Below are 17,855 nucleotides of genomic sequence, written 5' to 3' on the forward strand. Positions count from 1 at the left end.
GGCTTTTTGGCTTTGTTAACGTCATAGTTACTGCCCTTCAGCAGTAGGAATGGACCATCACTTGGAGGCTGGGATGCAGAGCAGAGCCATCCGTCCATCCTTTGAGGATGCTGCAAGCTCCCTGCGTCTTTCCTGCAAAATGGAACCAAAACAGAGAAAAAGAATCCAAAGGGATTTGTATTCTGAAATGAATTTCCATCATGTAGGCAAAACAAATAACAAACAAGTAATCCTTCCAGAGGGATGATGCTGAAGGAAATTTGCTCCTCTTCCAGTTAATGTCTAGGGAAGGTTTCTGATTAGTGCCCGCTTTCTTTTGACTAGACAGATGCAGAAGGGAGCTGGGAGCAGTGGGGTGCTGAGCTGATGGGTGATGGACAATGGCGTAGGTGCAATGGCTTTTCATTGATGCTCTCCAAGTACAAAGCATCTGTTCCATTACAGGCAGATGTTCTGAGTTGGCTGATTGCCCACCGTACTTGGTACCCTGGGTATTGTACTCTGATTTGTTTGAATAGTGTTAGCATCAAATCCTGATCAAAATGCAGGAAGGCACCACAAGTTTTAGTTTCCTGTATGCTAGAGTGCTGGATATAAGTAAGAAAGTGGATGTCGGTGTTAGGTGGAGCCATCAGTTACCCTTCAGGAGACACGTACAGGCTGCTATCCAGGCTCAGTTACACAGCAGACAAAATCCTTCATGGATGATTATTGAGTCAGAACAGAATTTGGTGGAGATTGCATTGACAGAGCTGTCTGTGTTCCTGCTTTCAGTGAAACAAGAGCTAGGAGAATTTTAACACAGTGACCCCAGCCATGAATCCCAGGCATTTTAACCACTTCTTGAGTGGACAAATGCAGAGAGAGACTGTTGCACAGGATATTTTCTTTTATTGATGCTAATGCTGATTTCAGGGTTACTGATGAGGAACAAAGCATTCCTGTGGGATTGGTGGGCCTTAAAGAAATATGGGGCCACTGTCACAATGTGCCAACCACCCTGTCAGGTTCAGGTGTTGCCACAAGAAGGAGGTGGCAATTGTCTGTCAGATAGTATGGAATAACCCAAAAATGAGAAATCTTCAGTGCTTAGACAAGTGAGCCTTTAGAGTGTCCACACACAAAAAAAGGGAGTGAAAGTGCTTGTACCCTCCATGTTACCCCAAGAGTTTTCTACAGGAAGATTCAGAAGTTTTGGAATCAACAAGTTGCTGCTGCTCCAGACATTTCTCAGGGATTATTGCACACTTCAATTCCAGCTCTTACTGAAAACTGCACATTTGAACCTTACATGTTGTGTGAGCCAAGTATCAAACATGGAATGCTCTCTGCGCAGGCTGAATTTGAGATTATTTATTAAATAAATTGAGAAATGAATTTCAGAGAGGCATTTTTCCAAAGACCGTTCATGTCCACAAATAGCATTATAATATGTTAATTCTTCAGCTGCAGAATGATTACAGTGAATTTTTTAAAATGGCTTAGTTAATAGCGCTTCTAAAGCCAAGAAATCATTATCTTAATTATACACAGAACCATCTATTGCCCTTTTACACAGAGGACAAATTGTTTCCGCATTAATGTGATTTTGTCATGCAAAACTGCCTCTTTGCATATCGTGTTTGCTGTTCAGGAATTGTTCGGCTTTGGTGCCAGAAAGGATGGGTCTCTGAGAATGACGTTAGAACATTCTCGTGGCTTCAGCTTTTTGGTCAGAATTACTTTTTTTGATCAGCAGAGCTTCAAAGCAGACAAACTGGGATAAAATTCGAGCATTTTCATACGAGAGAGGCTTTTTTTCTTCTGTCTTAGTTGGTTTTGCTTGAGAATGAAACAAGTTAAGGCAACAAATCTCAGTGCAAGGCTGTATAGAAAGAAAGAGTGATTCTTATTTTAACAAAGCTGTTTTCACACACGCTCATCCCAAGCACCGGGACATTTGTATCTGTGTGGTCAGGCCAGGCAGTCCACAACACAGGACACATTTGTGTTGGCCATTTCTGAATTGCAGCTGGGTGTCCTGATCTGCCTGGTAGTGCTGGCTCCAGGCTGTACTCTTTCTGTTGCCAGATACAACACGCCTTTGAAGAATATCATTTATTGGACTTGAGTATTACCTTGATATTTCTGATAGAGAGCTGTAGAAACACTCCACATTATAAGCACGTGTATAACTGTCCATTCAATGTGGAAGAAGAGCAGTATTGTGTCAGGTTAATGTTTGGGATAAATTGAAGTACTTTTAATGAAGGTTATGAGTAAACTGTGTTCCTTGCAGTTGTCCTTTCCTCCCAGTATTCCTCCCATTTGTTTTGTAGCCTTGTCGCCAGACATCTTGTTACTTACTTTCTGTATTACCTTCTTGCTTTCCTGTCCCATCATAAAAATACAATTTACTATTCACGTACACGTACCGTCATTTAAATAGGAGAAAAACACTTTCAGCATATTTGAGCAGCACTCTGGAGGATCAGACAGGCTGCACAAATGCCTGCTCCCTGAATCAACTCATCCTCTTCAAAGCTGTCTTGTCAGAAGTTAAGCGTCACATTTTCCAGCAGTTTTGTTTTCGCCTTGACATGTGTCTAATAATGGTATAGTTTTTAAAATGAATAGCAGGAGAAGTCTTTGCCAGCAGTTCTGCGTAACTCAGAAACTCTTACTCATTAAAGTCAAACTTCTTTCTGAACTAATTTCATGGTATTCCTTCAAAGTGGGAAGTTACTTCCATGATGTTCCTTCAAAGTTCCTTCCTCTTGGGAAAGCCGTGGCTGTGTGTCGCACATCAGAGATGTGTCACTGAAGATCTGGATAGATGTGGTGTGCAGGATCAGCAGTGCCAGAGCACAGGGTATGGCACAAAGAGTCTATTTTTCACCAACGACACCAGCCAGGCCCTACAGAACCCCTTTTGCTGCTTATATAATGAGAAAACAGCAGGTGCCTTTCCTGTCAAGGCCTGGAGCTCAGCTCCAAGCCAAACTTGCAGGTTGCAAACCCTATACTGAGGATCAGAACATCCCAGAGTGTTTCCCAACATACTGGTGCTAGAGAGCTGCCCTGATCATGGACTCAACTCCAGCAAGGCTCTAAAAACAGAGCACTAAGTGTGACAGATCTGTTGGATGCCGACAGATCTTGTTAAGATCTCACTGATCAAAGCCGTCAGGTATTAAGGACCTTCAATGGAAAGACAAATGAATAAAGCAACCTCTCTCTTGTGATGATTTACTTGTGACCTATTCTGTCTGTTCCCAGCAAAGTGACTTTCAAAACAAGCCAAGTATCAATTTTCCCAGTGACTGCACATTGTGAATTATGAAGCAAAGTTACGGAACATGCCATTAAAGGCGATTTCGTTACCGTAATTACATGCGAGCACAGTTGCTCAGAGCCAGAGTGCGCACCAAACTATTAGCAAGCTGTAGGCACCGTCACTGAATTTCAGTGGGACATGAGCCCCATTCTGCTTCCTGCCATAGCCACCCTCCTGGGGATGGTAGAGCTGATGTAATGCAGAGAGTTCAGCTCCTCTAATCCTGTACCTGTCCTAACACACAAGGATATTGTAAACAAAGCAGGTGAGAGTTACCAGGCAGTGAATATCGTGTGCAATAAATAGTTAAGCCTCCTGATTAGTTAGAGCTTTGGTTTGCAGGAATTAAAGTCATGCAACACTTCAAGCAATCCTGCTGCTCAGGCAGATGATGTTTTGCTGCATTCTGCAGGGAGTAGAAAAAGGTGCTGAAAAGTCCTTGTAGTGACAGTACTGAGGCAGACTGACAGAAAATCCTGAAACCACCCCGAACTTGCGGTGCAGACAAGGCATGCATGTGAAAAAAACCAAGAGAGCAATACTTGTGAGTGGGGATCCTTGTGGCTAATGAAGGAAGCCTTCTGTGGGAGGAAGGTGGGGGAAGATAACCTCATTTTTCGGTGAACATGGCACTGGCAGCATCCTGATGGAGACCCATATCCTGTTAGTTCCAGCAGGTGGATCATCATTTCTCCTCCTTCATGAGCTCACGTAGCCAGTGGAGCACAGAGAGGCCCAGCAGCTCAATGGGAGCATTCCTCAGCCCTGGACAGCCTCCAGGGTTCTAACACCCTCCTGGGAAGTCATGAGCAGCATGGGAAGAGCCACAGGGCAGGGCTGTCCCAGCACACTGCTGGGACAAGCTGTCACAGGATGGTGGCAGAGAAGGGGCTGCAGGCATATTCCCAAAACTTGTTAGAGACGAAGGGTCCGGCAGATCCTTCTTGTGCTGATAATGCCGTTACTGGAGGTTTTAATTGGAACAGTCCAAATGCACACTGCTGGTGTGCTCCTGTGCAACATGAGAGCTATTTTCCCCTGCCTTTCTGAGAGCCCATTACAGAGGCACTGCAGGAGGTGGGGGAGCTCATACAGTGGAGAATGGGCTCTGTATCCTGCCTCCAGCTTTAAATCCAGCCTATTCCCATCTGTATGTCTGGCTCAATATTGCCTGCAGTTGGGGTGAAACAGCATGTGCTAAATGATGTTTGTAGCACTTCTGGGTACCAGCTGCCTTTTCCCAGCCAGCCCAGATGAGCCTGGGAGGCCATACAAATATTTGCACACATCTTTCTCTGGGAATACAAGCTCTGGAAGAAGGTCTAAGTCTGATTACTGACTAGTTCTTTCCATTGCAGTGTTCAAAATGCTATTCAAGCCAGTTCCTGGATGTGTTTGAAGCCCATCACATGGCTGTGGATTCAGTCAGCTGGAATCCCTATCACTTGAAAATCTTCATTTCCTGCAGCTCTGACTGGACAGTCAAGATCTGGGATCACACCATCAAGTAGGTCCTACTGTGTCCTGGCACGGGTAGTAAGGTCCAGCCTAATCCAGCTGCAAGTGTTGATTCTGCCCAAACCTGAGTCTGTTTCACTCTAAGACACTGATATTGCTGTCTTATCTCTGCTCTTGGTGGCTGATGAGTCAATCTAAAGGATGATGTATAAAGTTTAGCATTGCTTCAGAAATTTGCCAAGAAGTGCAGCTCAGTCAAACAACCTTGCTGCCTTGCCATGGAACTCTCTACCTTTCAGGCTTGCTGTGGCAGGGTGATTCTTCTGGAGCACTGGCATAGAGAAATGTCAGGAGCTGGTAGGTGGCCTCAGAGGCCAGACGCCTCCTAATAGACAGAGGCAAAAATTAAACAGAATTGGAACATTTAAAACTGCATAATGAAGTTCAGGGTTAGTGGTTGAGAAATGTCTGGTTTCAATCAGGAAACTGATTTCGTTGTAAATCAGTCAGAGTCAAATATTTCCTGTTGCCAATACTGCTCTAATATTCGATGTCAGAGGTACAGAGAGGGAAGATCACTTTTTCCTGTATGATTATTAAGCACAGAGTGTCCCTCTCACTGTGTGCAGTAAAAGCTTTCAAAATGTTTGCAGAAAGAAAGCAACATGCATCTTTTCTTCTCATTGCAGAGGAGTTAGATTGAGGTTCAGCTCTGCAGTGCCCTTGGCTCAGACCCCGGCTAGTGTTTGGTGTAAGAAAGTATCCCATATCTCATTCCTGAAGCTGGCGTTTAGCATAGGATGCAGCATCCAAGTGTTTATATCTCAGTGTTTTGCTATCAGAGTGATATGTTTTTAACTGAGCCTGGATCTCTCTTTACAGAACTCCGATGTTTGTTTATGACCTGAATGCTGCTGTAGGGGATGTTGCCTGGTCCCCTTACTCTTCCACGGTCTTTGCAGCAGTTACCACTGATGGCAAGGTAAATGACTGGGAGCAGCAGGCAGATAAAATGTCAAGGTAGATGAAGACCTAGTATGAGGACAGGTCAGCCCAATCCTGGCCAGGCATATCTGGGAGCAGATAATCAGCTGCCAGCAGGAATCCAGACCAGTGGCTGAAGCTGGTTTGTCTGAGGCTTGCCTGGGCTTCGTAGAGAGGTGGAGTCACTTCGATGACTTGAGGCTCCAAAACTATGAATTCCATTTTTTACCAGCTTGATTTCAGAGGACATGGATGTCCAGTGGAGCTGAGAAAACCTAGGCAGCAGCATTTCTTACTCCTCCTACCCATGGGCCTTGCCACACTTATAAAAGCAACAAGGCAAGCTGTGCAGGCAAGGTGATGTTAAATCACAAATTGGTGAGCTCTTGGCAGATATTGAAGGTCAGCTGCATGTCTTGTGCAGCTTGACAAAACCTTCATAGATGCATGTGGACATTCTTCTGTAAGCACGGATCCTTGATAGGACCCTGGTGATGGTGCTTCTTAGAGGACAGAAAGGAAAACTAAACAGAAGCCTGGGAACAGACTGTTTTTCCTATGTTCTGCCCTTGGCATGCATAGTGCTGGGCATGCATTGTTTACTCTTTCTTGATGCTGCTCTCCCTGCATTGAGATGAGCGTTGCAAACACATGCAAGTCCCAGCTTCTTCATGCTGACAGTATCAAAGGAGATGTACTGCTTGCAATGGTACATGCCAAGAGAAAAACACATAACTCTGTGTGAAAACAGCTCATTATGAGTGCTTCCCTGGAGATGGATGGATGGTGCTCAAGAGAAGAGCACCTCCAGCATGAGCTGATACACAGGCATTGATTCCAAATCTCCAGGGTACAGGGAAGCACCAGAATTAAGTGAATATATACTTAGAATGTGAGAAAAAAATAATAAAAAAGGATCAATTATAGTAACATACCGAGGCTCAGCCAACAGAACTTTGTTCCCATTAAATAAAATGAAATCAGCGTTTTCCCTTTGTGTCACGCTGTCTCCAAGAGTAATGACTTGATAATGAAGTGCTTAGAACAATCCTAATGTTGAGATGATGGCAGTTGTATTCTTGCCCCCAGCCATCCATTCTAGTAGCTCAGATGGTTAATTTGGGCCTGGCAAGTAGCCAGGGCACGTAGCTATCTGTCAATAGTGTTTTTGTACTGTGAGACCACACTGCTCTGTCACCACGGGCTGCATGTTTTGCTGATGCAGATTGGAAAGTCTATGCAGTTTGGCCAAATTACTCCAGGAAAAAAGATGGCCTCTATATATCCATACTGCTGAATTAGCAACCTTATTGCAGTTTAACCTTTATATTGTAGCAAAAAATTCATTTCACTGATACAATGGCTGAGGCTGAGAATTTGTCTCGCTAAGTAATGGAGATACCTTTACTGGTGCACCTGGGCCTCCCTAGGAATTTCAGGTTAGTGCAGCCTGAAGAAAGCAGTGTTGTTGCTTTCCCCTCTTCAAGCAGAATAGCGTGAGCCTTTATGCATCCCCCTTCTCCCATAGAGCAAGTGTATTCCCTACAAGAGCACTTATCTGAGCCGCAGGCCTGGCAGAGTTCACTGAAAGCTGGGCTGAGCAGAGCAGAGATGTGTGTGGTTTATTTGTGTTCTTGGCATCCAACTATGGGGAAGGGGAAGAGATGTCTGCAGGCAGTGAGAAGCCTGGGGCACTACTCTCTTGAGCCAGGTTCTTTCTCAGATCTTTACCCAGTACAGAGAAATTCCTACGGACTTGACATGTGCAATGAGGTGTTTCCATCCCTGCTCTTGTTTTAGCCACTGCTGTCATGGCTCTAATTATGTTGTTGCAGAGACACATTAGCTACGGTGTCTGTGAGCTAGAGTTCTTATGGGGCTGTGGACAGGACAGAAAACTAGCTTGTTTGTCAGTGCTGCCCCTAGGATACTTTATGCTGAGTAGGATCTAATTCTGCTTTATGCCTTTAATTTTTGAAAGTGACCATCAGCCAGGAACAGCCCATCATTGGGCTGTCCAGCAGGAAAGATTGATGTAAGAGCTGCCTTGCTGTTGCTGGCCAGGACTGCAATCCTGGTTCTCTGCACTAACCAGCAGGATAAGTCTGAGACATGGTTTAGCTTCTGTTTTAAACAAAACCTGTTCCATCTTCAGTGGAAGTGGTTGCTTACAACCTTTTCATTCTGGGGGATATTTCACTTTGTAGTAGAACTCACTCTTTGGGAGTAACTTAGCACTTCACAAAGGACAGGCTCTACTAATGCTGAGAAAAAAAAAAAATCTACATTAAGAGGATATAGAAAACTACAGGACATGCATCCAGAAAATAAAGCGTTAAAGGCCTCCTGTTCTGAAACAGCCTTTTGTTTTGCATTCACATATAATTATGTCTGCAAAACTCACAGGTTGCCTGGAGGTGGTTTAAAAATCAGGCCCTTATTGCAGTCTTAAAGGGATGTTGCTTATATTTTGAAAAACACATTTCTTTACTCAAGCTGACGTGTCCAAACTGTATGTATTGGCCTCCTGTTGATAAGACCAACTTGGAAATCACTCTAACAATCTCCTGATACACACGACTCCAAGAGGTGCGTATTTAAGAAAAGCTGCATATATCTGGAGCATTACATTAAATTCTATGTGTTGGCTGCTGAGCATTTGCTTCAGACAGCACCACCTTTTCATAAATAACAAAGTGTGCACATTCTGCAGCTGGTGCAATGGACAGTAAATGCTCCAGTTTCTCTTTATCATGTTCTGGATAATTTCCTTAGTGTCCTGCCCTGCCTGATGGCCATTTTATTTCAGAGTGAGCATAAATGATTTGCAGTGAAAACTGAAATAAAGTAAAATGATCCTTGAGATGTCTACATCTGTGCCAACTCTGCTTGAAAAGAAGCTCCCAATTCTATAGCTAAATAAGTGGCTTGATTTTAGAAGGATAAACAGTCATCTGGTTTTGTGGGTGAGCTCAGAGTGGTTGCTAGTGGGCATTTGGCTTTGGTTTTAGTCAGTTTGCTAAGTCCAGTGCAGTTCTGTACTGTGACTGCATTTCAAATGACAGGATGTTCCTTGAAGACTCCACAGTGTATTCTAAAGGAGTCAGGTGGAGATACGTGTTCTTTATGAACATGAGACCTGCTGCATAGTTGGCTGGCTGCATCTCTGTGGCCCCTCCAGGCCATCTCCTGCAGGGACCTGGGTGCAGATATTGATGTGATTAGCAATGAAATAAAATGAGGTTAGATAGCACCTTGTTTCCATGGCTTTAGGCTGTAAATGAAATAAAAAGGCTAGCTGATGTGTGAGGCCTGCTTTGGAAATAATAAAGTACTGCGAAGGTGGATTTGGATGCCTAACTCTTACATTTAGGGTGCAGGAGATCTAGTGATGCTGGCCAGCTTATTGTAAGGATAGAAGACAGGGAAATGGGTGGGAGCTGGACTTTTATTTGGGATCTTGATTGGAGCCTATCTCAAACTTACACTTAAAGCAGAAATAAATATCAAAACGTATAAATGCAGGACCCAGACCTGAAATTTCTCTCTTGGAATGCTTTCCTTCCTTTCCTTAAGAAAAGAAAGTTAAGTTGGCAGGTTGTGCTGCACATAGCAATGGCACAGAATTCCAAGTCTGGCTCACTCATGTGAATGTTTTCTCCTTCTGAATTCATCCATGAGTTGTTATGCCTGCTGAAAAAGCCAGAGACTCCTGTGCAAGTGTTTCCAAATGTCTGGATCCCAGGCTAGAGACCACAGCCACCTTGTGGAATGACAAATGGTTCTGTTGAACTGGGATTGGTCAGTGTGAAAAGGAATGGCTTTGCGGATACCTAGCAGGAAACTGTCAGTGCCTATAAAGAGGTCATCAAGAAGTTAGAGCCAGGTTCTTCAGAGCAATGCATGAAAGGGATAATTTTCCATAAATTAAGAAATTATTTCCCGCGAGACTGGAACAGGCTGTCTAGAAAACGTGTGGATGCCCCATGCCTGGAGATGTTCAGGGCCAGGCTGGATGGGCCATTGTACAACTTGATGTAGAAGAAAGTGTCTGTGCCGGTAACAGAGGGGTTGGAACTGGATGGTTTTTAAGGTCCCCTCCAACCCAAACCATTCAATGAGTCTATGACGACAGCTGAAATGAGTTGAATAATTAGAGGTTTGGGCTGGATACAAGGAAAAACCTTTTAATCATAAATGAAGTCAAGCAGTGCAGCATCTTACTCAAAGAGGGTGTACCATCTCTGTGCACAGAGTTCTTAAAAACCAAGGCTGGGCAGAACCCTGAACAACCACATGTGGTCTCAGGAGGTTGGACTAGAGACTTCTGGGAGTCTCTTCTAGCCTGAATTATCTTCTAACACTGAGACACTACATCCTGATGTGAGAAGGAGGATCCCAGGGCTTTTACAGCAGGAGGCATGCACTAAGTACAAGTCCATTTGCTCTTCTGTTTTTGTGGTTCGTGTCCTTCATGACTAATACAGCAAGGGCAGGGTGACGTTACAGTTATCCTTAGTAAATATTGATAGCTTTGAGATAAATGCCATCTGAGTATGCACTCTGCAGAGAAAGCCACTCAGACGTATGCTCCACCGCCCTTCCCCCATTACTGAAGCTGTTGACCTTTCAAGATATGAAATACTTGAGATGACCCAAGCCTTCATGAAATTAACTAAGGCTTTGTGCTTCTCAGGAAGGGAGTATACCCTTTCCTGATAATATAAACAGATTTTACTGAACAATTGTTTTGTATGAAAAGTCTTGAAGACAAGGTTTCTGTTGTATCTCATGTACAGGATAAGATGCTGAAGAAATCCATGTCATCTTGATAGCCGTCATTTATCAGGAGAGAAACACTTCTCAATCAATGCTGTGTGTGTGTTTACAGAACAATTCATGGAGACTTTCTGCCTATTTAACTTTGTCTGGAAGCAAAAAACAATCTCTGTCTTTAAAACTGGTGTGACTTTGCAAGTAAGAGCCTTGCCTAACATTTCAGGTTCCTTCAAGTGTGTCGGACCTTCTCCTGCCTCACCTTACAGAACATGGGTCAGGCACACTGGCAGCCCTCTCAGCACTGTTTAGTGCTTTTGCCCAGGAAAATGAAAACTGTGAACTCCCAACAGCTGCAGATATCTTTCCCTGCCATGTCCTTGTCTTTTCTCCTACACTTCTGTAGTAGCCTGCCTGAGCCTTGCACTATCTTCTCCTTCACTTCTCCTTCACTTCACCTTGCACTGCCTTCTCCACTATCTCTGCAAAGCTGGACAATCGCTAGGGTGTGAAAACAGTGAGTACAGAACCCTTTGTCATCATGCAGAAGGACCTCTGAGCAGGCTGAAGTGGGCAGAGATGTTCTTAAAATGGCTTCTAAATTGCATTCACAGCAAAGTGGTTGTTTTCCAGTAAAACTGTTCATTTTCTTCCACCACAAAACATAAAAGGCTCTTTCTTATTCCCTGCTGAATCTTTAAGATTGATGTGGATGGATGGGCAGACTCCTGTCTGCTTTAAAACACAGGCTGGTGACATGACAAAGCTAAGTGAAGTAGATGGGCAGAGTCCTTAGGATTAATGCTTCCTTCCTCTTACTCTGAGCCAACCAGGCTGCCCTTGCTTCTCTTCCTCTAGCCAGCACGTTCTCTCTGCACCAGAATTTCTCTCCCCAGCAATTGCTTTAAGTCCAAAAAAGGCTTTGAAGTGTTCGTGCAGGGTCTGATTCCTCACCTCTCTCCTGCTGCAGCTCCTGTGCTATCGTGGGGTGTGCTGGTGGGCTCCAGACCTGAAGATGCATCAGGCAGCTCAGGACACATCTGCTCACTGCCTCACATCCCATAGCAGCTGTGTCCCCAGCAAGGTAGTTCTGTGAGCATGGTGGTTGTTTTTGGAGAAAAAACAAACGGATGAATTTAAACCTCTTTCATCACTGTTTGTTTTTTTGGGGGGGTTTTGTTTTGTTTTGCTTTTTGCTTTTTTGTGTGGATTGTTTTTTATTCAGATACTCCCAGGCCAGTTTTTCATTACTGTTGCTATAGCTCTTTCAGGTTATGAAATACAGCAGTTAAACAAAACCCACCTGCTGAGACTAACTAGTTCATTCAGCCACACAGGAACCAAGTTTGCTCTTTTCTGCTTGTATGAATGTATGTGTAGGGACAAATGCCTTGGGCAGCATCTCCAAAGATATCTTTGATTAACCTGTTTGACTTTGCATGACTTTGCTTACTGAGCCTATCAGGAGTATCTGAAAGAGTTTAGAAAGCTGCTCGTAGATGCTTTTCTGCTCTTTGCTATTAGCAGACACTAGAAATGACCCCTCACTTAGGTTTGAATTTGCAAGTGGAGACAGTTGGCATTAAGGCCACTAAGACTCCCTCAGCTGTATGCACCATCCTCCTGTGCAGAGGCAGCAGCTCCTGAGCCTTGATGTTTATTGTTTGGCATTTTACAGTAACCTGAAATCTGTGCTGGTTCTTTTTAAATGCCAGTCTCCAAGCCATGACAGTTCAATATCTGTCTTATGAACAGCTTTGCTGGCCTGCCAAAGGGCAGACAGTGGCAGACAGCAGGGACTGCATGCCCCATCAGACTGTGCTGCCTGTGCTTTTACCACTGCCTGTCTTCTCACCCACTCCAGCAACCAGTGCTTCTCCTGTAGGGCATAGCCAGGAACCAGGACGTATGAAGGGATGGAGCCTGATTGTGATCTAAGAAGAGTCAGTCTCAGCCTGACACTGAAGCTGGGCTGTGGGTCACTGTAGGAACGGAGCAGGGGTACTGGCACAACTGGTATGTATTTGTGTGGCATAGCCCAAGAACCAGTAAGAAACTGGTTGAAACAGTCTCTCAGTTCTTCACCATCTATCTGAGATGGGATATCAGAGTAGGGAAGTTTTTGAGGACTGAAGGAAAGACTTTTTTCCCAGTCTTTGAGGGCATGACAGTGCAGGAGAGTTTAGGCAGCCTAAATACACTATCCAGAAAAATACTGAATGGTATATTTGTAAGCCCTGCTAGATCAAAGACCCGCCAGTCTAATAAGGCTTTTGTAAGGCCATATCACCTAAAACTGATCTAATACAGTTTTTGAGAGTAACAGCCCTGGTAGGTCAGAGGAAGGATATACAAAACATCTATACAGGGTGACTTCAGGAACTCTGCTGGCACAAACCCATAAAGAAAGGTGAGAAGGTGGATGCGGCAGAGTGGAAATCATCCTCAGAACTGGGGCTGGTGCTGGAACCCAGAAGCAATTATGGTAGGACTAAGTGGACAGGACTTAAAAGTGCTTTAGTGCCAAAACTGAAACTGTAAATGAGCTCAACAGCCTCAGCAGCAATTTGCAGTCAGTGAGATGAAATTCAATAAAGACACAAACCAAATGTGCAATATGAAATGAGCACTAACTGGGAAGCAGCAGGACCATAAGGCCGGGACTGGCTGCACTACCATGCTCCTGCCAACACTGCAGCTGTGCTTCCAGCTCAGTCCCTGAGAGATGCTGGGAGCACTTACCCCAGGAGCATGAGTGGGGCTCAGGATGTGCTGGACATCTCCTCTGTTAGTGCAGGGATGGCAGCACAGTGCGGAGGTACCAACTGCTTCTACAGGCTGGCATCACACAAGTTCACTGCAGATTAGTTTTATCTGTTTGGCTTTGCCTTTCAGAAGTGATCTGAAAAGTAACAAATTAAATTTGGTATAATACCAGGGATCAAAAGGAGGCTTTGTGAGGAGGTGTGAGAAACATTAGTTCAATTTGTGATTCATTCCAAATCATGCTATTAATGTTAGAGAGGAAAAAATAAAAAGAGTCACTGGTAACATAAGAAAATGTTATTAGACTAAACTGAAGTGCAACCAGCTCTGGCATATGATGTATCAGCTATTTAGCACCAGATAACAGTGTTCAGGAGTGTGCAGGACCAAGACATGCAGGAGATTATCATAATCACTGAGACTGCCAGAGCAGAGATGGTTGGCAGGAAGTGCTGACTGACAGGAAAATTAGCTCAGATACACGAGCGCTTTCTTGTAAAACAAAGTGACAGGGTTTTCTGAGGAGGTTAAATGGTCCTCGGCCTGTCTGAATGAATAACAGCTCTTCCACATGCTGAGGCTTTGGTTTCCTGCTGCCTTGTGGGAGCTCAGTCAAATCAGCTGAGGTTGTTTTCCTACCATGTCAAATCAGGAGTGACCCAGTTCTTAGTGAGTGAGGAAGGGAAGAGAGATGAAACCCTAAAGAGAAGCTCTCCCCTCCAGCCCTGTGCTAAGCCAAGTGGTTCAGAACTTCTCTTCCTACTGTTGTGCACCCCAGAGCAGCATGCAGAGATGCTGCAGTGCTGAGATACTGCAGACCTGGAGGATGTGCTTCGTTTTCTCTTGTGCTCCACAGGGTGTGCAGCCAGCCCTGGAGAGTGAACTTGCCCAGACCAACAGTGGCTTTCATGGATGTCTGCTCATCTCCTGAGCTCAGAGCTAGCACAGAGATTGCTGTAACAGAGCTGGGGCCAGTCCTTCTCCCCTAGAATGTATCTGTAGGTCTGTCTGGTGCTGGTGTCAGGCAGCAGAAGGTCTGCATTCCTGAGCTGTCCCTGCAGAAGCAATGCAGTGATTAAAGTTTCCCGAGTCAGGTCCCCTGCCCTTCTGTGGAACCTCTGCCTGTCCTGTGCATGGGAAGGACCAACGAGTGTCTTAAAACTCAGTCAAGTTACTAACATAAATGAAAAACATCTTCTTACAGAAAATGAGCGGCACTGGATCTGCTCCCCTGATTGATCTGGCTGCAGTGAGAGTACAGCGATTGCATAAAGTAAGCCCTCCATCGCACGAGGCTGTTTGGCCTCAATGCAAGCAGGGGCTGCCCTGCCTGCACAGTGCCTTTAGGAAGCTACAGTGTAAGGTTTAGGGGTCACCTGCCGATTTGTTTAATATGGGACTTGAGAATTTGAAACAAGTCATCTGTGGAGTTTGCCAATGGGTGAGGTATCATGATTCAGTCAAGAAAATTAGGGAAATCCATCACACAGACAGTGAAAGCCAAGCAGTGAAAGAGATGTCAACAGGTAAAGGGCAGCGTGATATGCAGCATGATATTAAATCATCCCTCACCTTTTGCTCTTGCACCGATTTTATTCTTTGTTGCCAAGTTACCAGGTACATCTGCTTTGCTCTTACATACATACATAGTTTCCCCTAGCGTGGGTTTTGGTTGCTACCAGGTTGTTTTTGAGCACACAGGCATTGTTCTGGCCACACTGGTGGGGGATGAGGCCTTGTAAATCCAGGAGGAAATGACAGGAAAGGCTGCACCCACTGCAGACCCAGCTTCTGTTTGAGGCATGCGGTAAAGGTTTGGGTAGCTTGTGGGCTCCTATTTTCATAGGCCACAAAAGCTGAGTAGGCTTCTGTGCTGTAGGACACCTGGTGACAACCGGGTGAGGGCAGAGGGGTGCAGGTCACCTTGGAGCTGCTACAGCTGCTGGGATGCGGGAGCTAAGTCTGGCCTTTGAGTTGAAGGCACAGTTTGCAGAGTGAGCAGGGAGACGTGAAGTGTTTGAAATTAAGAACATGGTTTGATGCTGGAGCTCTAGCAAAAGGCTTGGATGTACACTGTGCCAAGCTTACAGAGTGGCCATGCAGAGACTCAGTGGGGAGCTGCTGGGTGTGGGATATATTTGCATGATTCTGGATGCGGCTGAGCTGGATTTCTTCTCCAGCTGTCTTGAGAGTCAGGCATCAAAGCAGCTCATTTGCGTTAAATATTTTCTGCAACTCTAACACAGCAGTTATAGCCATTATTGCCAGTACATCAAGCATGGAGGCTCTGCTGTCACCTTTATCATAATTAAAAAAAAAAAGAAGTTCTTTTTGATTAAAAGCATTTCACAGAAATTTCAGGATACGCCTGATCCCATCTCAGAGATAGCTGGGCATCTACTTAACTTCAGTGCTCCTCTTCAGGGCTGCTGACTTATCAGAGGCTGTGCCCTTCCGTCTAAGAGAAGTTTGCTTTGAACATCTGCCTTGCTCATCTACCATCAGTGTCAGGCTCTCTGGGGCTGTGAGTCCAGGTTTCCTCTGACAGCTGTTGATACCAGCTCGTAAATCCCCATGCAGTGAGGAACTGCCTAGCTGAACACGTTGGGCTTCATTTGGAGCGTGGTAACCGTTCTCCTCCATTTCTTTGGGGTGGGTGCACAGATTTACAAGGACCATAAATAAAAGAGCTGTTGGAGTTGCTGGTTGCTACCCAGTGCTTGCTCCTCTGCAGCTAAGCTGGGGACTGCAGATGGGGATTCTTGCCCTTTCCCATTACAGCAATTTTCAGATTTCCTTTACCTCTCTCTGTACCTCTCCACAGGTTTCTTGTTCTCATGGTCTGATTTATGCTCCTCTAAGGAAGTGGCCACATATTGTTTCTAAGCAATCTATAGCAAGAGAACTGAAATGCCCTTTCCCATTTTCTCAGTGCTTGTTAGCATGAATGAAGATGTCTCCTGTGGTCTACAGGCAGCCAGACTGCAGGCCCATGGTTTGCTCCTACAGGAAATGCAGGAGATAGCAGAGAAAAGCAAGGAACTTATACTTTCTGCTTTGAGGACCATGAGCAAGTTACTGTATTCTCCATGGATTCATTGAACTGTGAAGTGTCCCGTTCTGTGAAGCATCACTGCCTTGCTGTGTTGCTGGAGGTACAGGCCTGGGTGCTGCTATGGCACTGAGTGAGGAAAACTGGATGGGTAGAAACAGCCAATCGGAGTCCATGATGATGCAGCATGCTGTTTGTCAGTAAGCATGTAAATGCATTTGTCTGCCATGCTGGAAAGCTATGCAAATATCAGCCTTCACCAGGCCAATCTGCACGTGTATGCATGTGTCTGTGTGTGTGGCAGCTCTGCCACAATGGGTCTGATGCTGGGGTCACACTCAGGGTGAGTTGACACTTATCTGTGTACCCAGAGAGGGCTCATCTTGTGGAACCTGAGAGGCTGTCCTTGGAGGTCAGTGGTCGTCTCCATCTGGAGAGGTGAAGGTCACTGGAGTGATGGAGAGATGCTGTGTGCTTCTGGTGACTCTTTGGGATGGGGGATGCAGCTGGAGCTGTCTCCATACCCTTAATCCCATGACCTGAGCCACCACAGCAGCTGGCATGTCAAGGACAGCTGCAGGGTTTCAGTCTTCTGTTCTTAGAGCAGAAAGCCTTGCCCCAAACCCCATGCCAATCTGCAGCCAGTGCTGGTCACTGTCAGCTCTGCTGCTTTATGGCACCATGAGGCTGCCTCAAGTGTACCCTTTTTAGGATACTCCCGAGGCATCAGTAACTGAGTTGTTCTGACCCCATTCCCCCCTCCCCTCAGAGTGTCTGTCATCAAAGCCTCTGAAGTCCTTCCTAATGCCTGTGGCCCACCTCTCCATCTGGAGAGTCTACCAGCTGATACGATGCTGATGCTTCCAGCTGAAGAACTGGAATTGTTTGTTCTTTTCCACAATTCCCTTGGCAAAAGAAAACAAGCCCATTTGTTTAGAAGCTCATAAAAGAGGAGCTTTATGGTAGGAACATTCATAAACTTGCTTGCTTTTGACCTTCTCCACTCTCTGCTCATGGTTTCGAGTTCTTGTCCTAGGCATTGTGCATGTCTGCGCTGTCAGGGGCATTTTGGGAAAACAACCTCACCCAGTGTAATTTACATTGCTCAGCACTCCAGAGCAGTCAGACCATGCCATCCTTGCTCCCCTGTGCTGCTGGCTGTGGTTTGCAGGTGTGATACTTTGACAGCCCTGTAAAACAGACCTTGCTGCTGAAACGAAGCCTGGCCATTAATTCTGTGCTGCCTGTTTTAAATCTGGATTAATTGGTGCTGCTCTAGCAATGGACATTTCTTGGGCTCTCAGGTTACTAAGTACTGAGCATGCGTCATTGGTGGGAGAAGTGAATCATGCCCTTAAATTAATAAACATGTATTCTGTGAAGGCAAGCAATTAAACCTTTGGTGAGTGTGGGTTATGTGGGGCTGATGCACTTAAAAAGAGAGCTTGTTTCTTTTCAGAGATAGGAAGACAACAGGATGCAAGAAGCCAGGACATAAGCTTT

At 45.2% G+C, this 17,855-nt stretch overlaps 1 protein-coding gene across 4 annotated transcripts in view; it reads left to right on the forward strand.

The window, feature by feature from the left end:
* The window catches only part of DNAI1 (dynein axonemal intermediate chain 1), a 131,194-nt gene that overhangs the window by 88,673 nt on the left and 24,666 nt on the right, over positions 1 to 17,855 (forward strand). For 3 of the 4 annotated variants that reach the window (XM_072359375.1, XM_072359374.1, XM_072359376.1), the window contains 2 exons: positions 4,675 to 4,823; positions 5,657 to 5,756. The exons of the other annotated variant lie outside the window; for it this stretch is intronic. In XM_072359375.1, coding sequence (XP_072215476.1) covers positions 4,675 to 4,823; positions 5,657 to 5,756 — 249 coding nt within the window. The remainder of the gene's footprint in view (positions 1 to 4,674; positions 4,824 to 5,656; positions 5,757 to 17,855) is intronic. 4 annotated transcript variants of the gene reach the window in all.

The sequence above is a fragment of the Excalfactoria chinensis genome, chromosome Z (genome assembly GCF_039878825.1).
Source record: "Excalfactoria chinensis isolate bCotChi1 chromosome Z, bCotChi1.hap2, whole genome shotgun sequence".
NCBI classification, from domain to species: Eukaryota; Metazoa; Chordata; class Aves; order Galliformes; family Phasianidae; genus Excalfactoria; species Excalfactoria chinensis.